General features: G+C 32.3%; 1 protein-coding gene across 1 annotated transcript; it reads right to left on the reverse strand.

Annotated features, from left to right (window-relative positions):
• Positions 1 to 1,687: 1,687 nt before the first annotated feature.
• On the reverse strand, positions 1,688 to 5,217 carry LOC120261376 (signal peptide peptidase-like 1). Its single transcript, XM_039269254.1, is given in 5 exon segments — positions 1,688 to 2,108; positions 2,802 to 2,954; positions 2,956 to 3,003; positions 3,856 to 4,793; positions 5,022 to 5,217. Coding segments are annotated over 4 exon segments (1,116 nt in total). The 5' UTR covers positions 4,654 to 4,793; positions 5,022 to 5,217; the 3' UTR covers positions 1,688 to 1,991.
• Positions 5,218 to 5,430: the final 213 nt, after the last annotated feature.

The raw sequence follows: 5,430 nt of genomic DNA on the forward strand, positions 1-5,430 counted from the left end.
CAAACTAATTAAGAAACGAATAACAACTTCAACAAGAATCACTTTAAGTACATTTGCACAAAATAGCATTTTCTTTATAAACTTAGCCAAATGATCTAGTTTTTATTTGATCGAATATTAACTTGATATTAAGACAAGTTTGGAGCTAATCAAGAAAGGAGAATGTGATTGACCTACAAGTAGAGTATTAGACTAATATTGCTTTTGCTCTTCACGGTAAAATTATTTAGTAAATTCTATTTTAAAGCCATTTCATAAAATTATTTAACCTTTTTCAAATTACTCTTTTTTATTTTATTAATTTTTAATAAAAATATCCTTGCTCGACCGTATCTCTCTTTATCTATATTGACAATTCAATATTTTGTGCGAGCATTATATATATATATATTCCATATAATACAACTATTTTGATCATGACAATGCGATATAACTTAAATTCTACTCGTTTTGCTGCTGTGTTTATCCTTACGAACTAAGTTTGAACCTCAAAAATCATTTTTCATAAAATTCACTCACAACTTGACATCTTCAAGCTATATATATACTAGATCAATTACCTCATCCAGTTCTTTCTAAAATGGTGTAAAATCTCAATAACCAAACCCATGGCATGAACTCTAAAAAAACCAAGACATAATTTACTCATATGATTTATAATATAAATTATAATTATATGAATAACAAACTTAGTATTTCTAAAACTATGAAATCATAACTTACAAATAAGACTAGTTCATCACCAAATTTTTATTACGGCACTTAGGGGCTGTTTGGTTACCTGCAACTAGCTGTAAGTAGCTGTAATGTAACTGGTTTTACATGTAAAATGCTGTTTGGTTTGCTGTGAAATCAGTTTTACATGTAAACAGTTTTGCAGTTTTGTGTACTTTTGCTGTATTTCAATTTACAGCAAATTTTGCTGTAAGTTGAAATGCAGCAAAACATTTGGGCTAAAATCACCATTCTTCACTCTCCAAATTATGCATTAAAAGAAAATGAAAACTTACATGTAATCAATTGTTAATATAATTAAACTTATACTTATTTATATTTTATTAAATTTATTTTTTTATTTCAAATATACCAATTTGTATTTAATTTTAATTAAAAAAATATTGTTTTATATAAAATTAAAGAATTTTATATATTTTTAATTTAATAAAATTATTATTAAGTTAATTAATTAATTAATTTACATTAGTGTTAAGAGTAGATGGGGAGAGTTAAATTAATTATTTAGAGTAAGAATTTAATTATTTAAGTTTCTTATTATTATTTGGCTTAGTTATTTGAGTTTCTGATTATTATTTTTAAATGTAATAAATACTTTATTAAATCATTTAATTTAATTTAAAAATTAAATTAAATTAAATTAAATTAATTATTTTAGTTTAAATTATTTTTTTATAATGTATTAAATAATTAATAATAATACAGTATATTGGAGGTAATCTCACCCTCTCTACTTACATGGTGAGCATATCTTCTAACTTACATCAAACCAAACAAATTAAAAAGTAATGCAGCATTTTCAGTTACAGCAAACCAAACAGCAGTGATGTAAATAAAAATGCAGCATTTTCACTTACACTGTAATTTCACTTACAGACAACTAAACAGCCACTTAGTGTAATCCTCTCAATTAAAAACCATTATCCTTAAAAGAAACGAAACACATTTTACCTGAACAAAAGAAAAAAGGAAATAGATATCCAATTATTCAGAAAAAATTTAGACTGATACATTGAGGTTCTTGTTCCATTGTAACATACTGCGTGTTTCTCAACGACATAAATACTAATAATTTTGGACAACATTTCAGCAACATTTCCGACAAACATGAATTTGCGCGATATATATCCATTCTTTCCAAGGGAAAGTAAAATGTTTCAGCTTAATCTCATTGTCTTCAGAAAAAACGGTTGCATCAATGTTACATACAAGGATATAGAGAATCAGTGTATACAAGCAGAGGGCGAGAATTCCAGTCAAACCTCCATTAAATGAACCTTGTCATGAGAACTTGGAATAGATCCTTCCCAAAGTTCTCTTAGTTCCTGTCTGATCCATGAGAGGAAAATTACTGGCCCCAAAGTTGACGGTACCTGCAGTTTACATAATAAATATGTCACTTATATCAAATAACTGTTGATTTATCAAATTTTATGATAAATTCACTCTTCGCCCACAATTTTGGGGTAGTTACCATTTTGGTCCGTCAAGTTTTAGTTTTTTTCATTTTAATCCCAAAAGTTTCAATTGGATGTCATTTTTGACCAGAAAAACACGTCAAATCTACAGCCATTCCATGGTCAAATCTTAAGTGGTGTCAGAGTGGGGCCTTAATGTGATAGCCAACTTGGCCGTGGATGCTGATCTAGCATTATGCCACATCATTACCCAACATATCATCAACCTCAATCTACAAGTTTAGCTCATGTGGTAATGCCATGGCATAATGCCATATTGGCAATCATACCGAGTCATGTGGGTGTCATGTTAGCATTGACCATGAATTTGGATTTAATTTGATGATCTTGTCAAAAATGACACTCAAGTGAAATGACAAAAATAAAACCTAAGCGACCAAATTGACAAGTACTCCGAAGTATCATGGTGCAAAATGAATTTAAATCATCTATTTGTCTTCACAAAGAAAGCATGCCTAAACAAAAATAAGTAAATTTTGATTCATAATTTCTTGTTTTCTATTTTTTTAATAAAGCAAGAAACCAAGAAAGAAGTAAAAAGAGGAGTGCATTCATAAATTGATCATTGGGGTGTGTGTGAAAACTTACCAGATAAAGAAGAGCTGGTTGAGGAGATTGACTCAAGATTCCAGCACCTAATGCAGTAATGAGACCTACCGCATATCCAGAAAGAGCATACCATACATATTTATGCCCTTTGGGGGAAGATGAATCTAAAGGACTATCCATGTCTTTACTCTTTCCGATAATCAAAGTAGAGAACTAATGCTAGAAGCATACCAGGAATTGCCTGCAGAACTCAATCATCTGATAGTGATTAGGAGGGCCTCAACAAAGAAGCCACTTTCACAGGTGTTAATATAGGACAATATTCAAAGGAAATCTTCTTCAGAGAATGAAATGAATTCCACAAACGTTGTAAGATGTAACCAGCAGAAGTTATTACACTGAAAAAATTTCTTTGTCAAATATGCAGCATGCCTATGGCAAGCCAGCAGATATTGACTACCATAATAACCATTGAGCTGAAATTAACAATGCGAGGCACAAAAAAATCCTTCAATAATTAATTTAAAAAAGTGCTCTTAATGAGTATTCTCAAACCTAGGAGTTACACATGCCCCTCATATTGACCACAGATATGTAGTAAAATGAGATGAGATCCCAATATTGAAAAAAACTTACAAGAAAGAGAATGGATGAGTTGCATATGTATGCGGGAAAAATCATGCAATCTGACTTTAAATCAGTTTCAGTTCCCAGCCATAGAATCATAGAACAACTTAAAGGAGAAATTGAGCCTAAATAAAAGTAGATTACCAACAAAAGACTTGCAGAACTTGCCAAGGGAATTATCATGGTCATCATCTTTGAGTAACCATTATCAAAATCACGAATCGCTTGTCATGAAATGCAAAATTGGTCATTCATGAAGGCAAATCTCATTTAGCAGGGAAGAATGGTATATGAAATTTGTGTGGTTGAAATGTGAAAAATGCAAAGTGTTTCAAACAAAGTCATCTTAAGGTTCAGCATTTATAATTATGAAAGATAAATAATCCCAATTTTAAATTATAATTGACAATGTGAAGACAATTTCTGCAATATCCAAAGGGAATTAACGCAGCAGAAAATGACATACCATGTCCCCAAGACCAAGCATCATGTAATCGACAGCACTATTCCCTGGAACTATGCCACCTAGCAGATTTCTTGGGAAAACAAGCTTAACTGGAAGCTCCAACTTCTTTGCTATTAACTGCAAGCCTGGAAGGCTCAGGCTATTTGCCACTGTATGAACTGGATTTGAAGCTTTCTGAGTAGCAACTGATACCATTACATTCGCACCAAAGAATCTTTCCGAGAAGAACACCCAAAATATATCATAGACAAACAAGAGAACCAGTAGCAATACACATATCTTGATATTGGGAAGGCGCACATGGCTGACAAATGCTATACATATAGCTATGCCAAGTAAATTGTTCAGCATCCAATGGCCAGAAACAAGCCAAGCAATCACAGTACCAATGCATACAAGCAGTAAAATCCCTTGTGTTTTTGTGAAAGACTTTGAACAGCATCGAGACACAAGAGGGTCCGTCAAGCCCAATTGGTTCTTCAAATAGGCAATGTACGGCGAAAAACAGAAGTAGAGAGCTGACGCAGATGCAATAGCCGTAAAGGCAGTAAGAAGGTGAGAAACAGATGAGAAGAGATAAAACATTAGCAAAAGGCTACAAGAGCTTGCAATGGGGATCATAAGAGCTTGAGACTGATCTAAAGTAATAGAAGCTTCTGAAAAGTCTCGGTTCCTCTCCATTTCTTTACCATGACTCAGAGCTCGAAAAGCTGATGCAAAGGTAACGAAAATTGCCGTAACTATAAGGGCAAGTGAAGCTGGTTCAAGCAAGTAGGTTAGCTTCCATAGTGATTCCATTTTCACAGAAACAAACTAAAAAAAAATTCCTCCCTCCCTTTTCTTTCTCTATGTATCTATCTATGCAGAAACTCTGAGCATTTGTTCTTTGATATTCATCCAATGCAACTAAATTTCTCTTCAATGCGAGAAGCGTTCACCTGAAAAATCATAAAAAAAAAGAGATCTTTCTCAGCTTTCAAGTTGCCTCGTTCGATAACAATACTAGTAAACCTAGAACCGCATAGATTCCTCAATTACATAAAAATCAAAAGCACAAAAAAAGCATGAAGAAAAAGGATTCAAATGAAATTGAAGATCAATAAAGACAAAGCAAAATAAATAAATAAATAAATACACGAGATCAAAAAGCTTTAGAAGGCGCATACCATGTCACAGATCTGGCAAATCAGACAGTGAGAGAGAAAAGGGAAAAGAAGGGATCATGGATCTGAATTGGAGAGAAAGATCGGAACTTGATGAAGGGATTAGAGTTTGGAGGATAAGACAGAGAAGAACTCGGAGATCGCGGAGTGGTCTCCGCTTTTCCCAGCCCGTCGATGAAGACTCTCTGGCAGAGTGAAGGCAGGGGATGTGAAACGTGATACAGAAGTGTTTTGACAATTTTACCCCTATGATATTTTGTTACTTGATTATAAAAATGATAAATTTATCTTGTATTTAAAAATAATTCGATAAAATTTTTTAATTTATTTAAATTTTATAAGTTAAATTTGTCAAATTAATCTCTTTTTTCATGATTACTATCCAAACTTGTGACCAATTATGATTTTTTTT

The sequence above is a fragment of the Dioscorea cayenensis genome, chromosome 1 (genome assembly GCF_009730915.1).
Source record: "Dioscorea cayenensis subsp. rotundata cultivar TDr96_F1 chromosome 1, TDr96_F1_v2_PseudoChromosome.rev07_lg8_w22 25.fasta, whole genome shotgun sequence".
Lineage (NCBI taxonomy): Eukaryota > Viridiplantae > Streptophyta > Magnoliopsida > Dioscoreales > Dioscoreaceae > Dioscorea > Dioscorea cayenensis.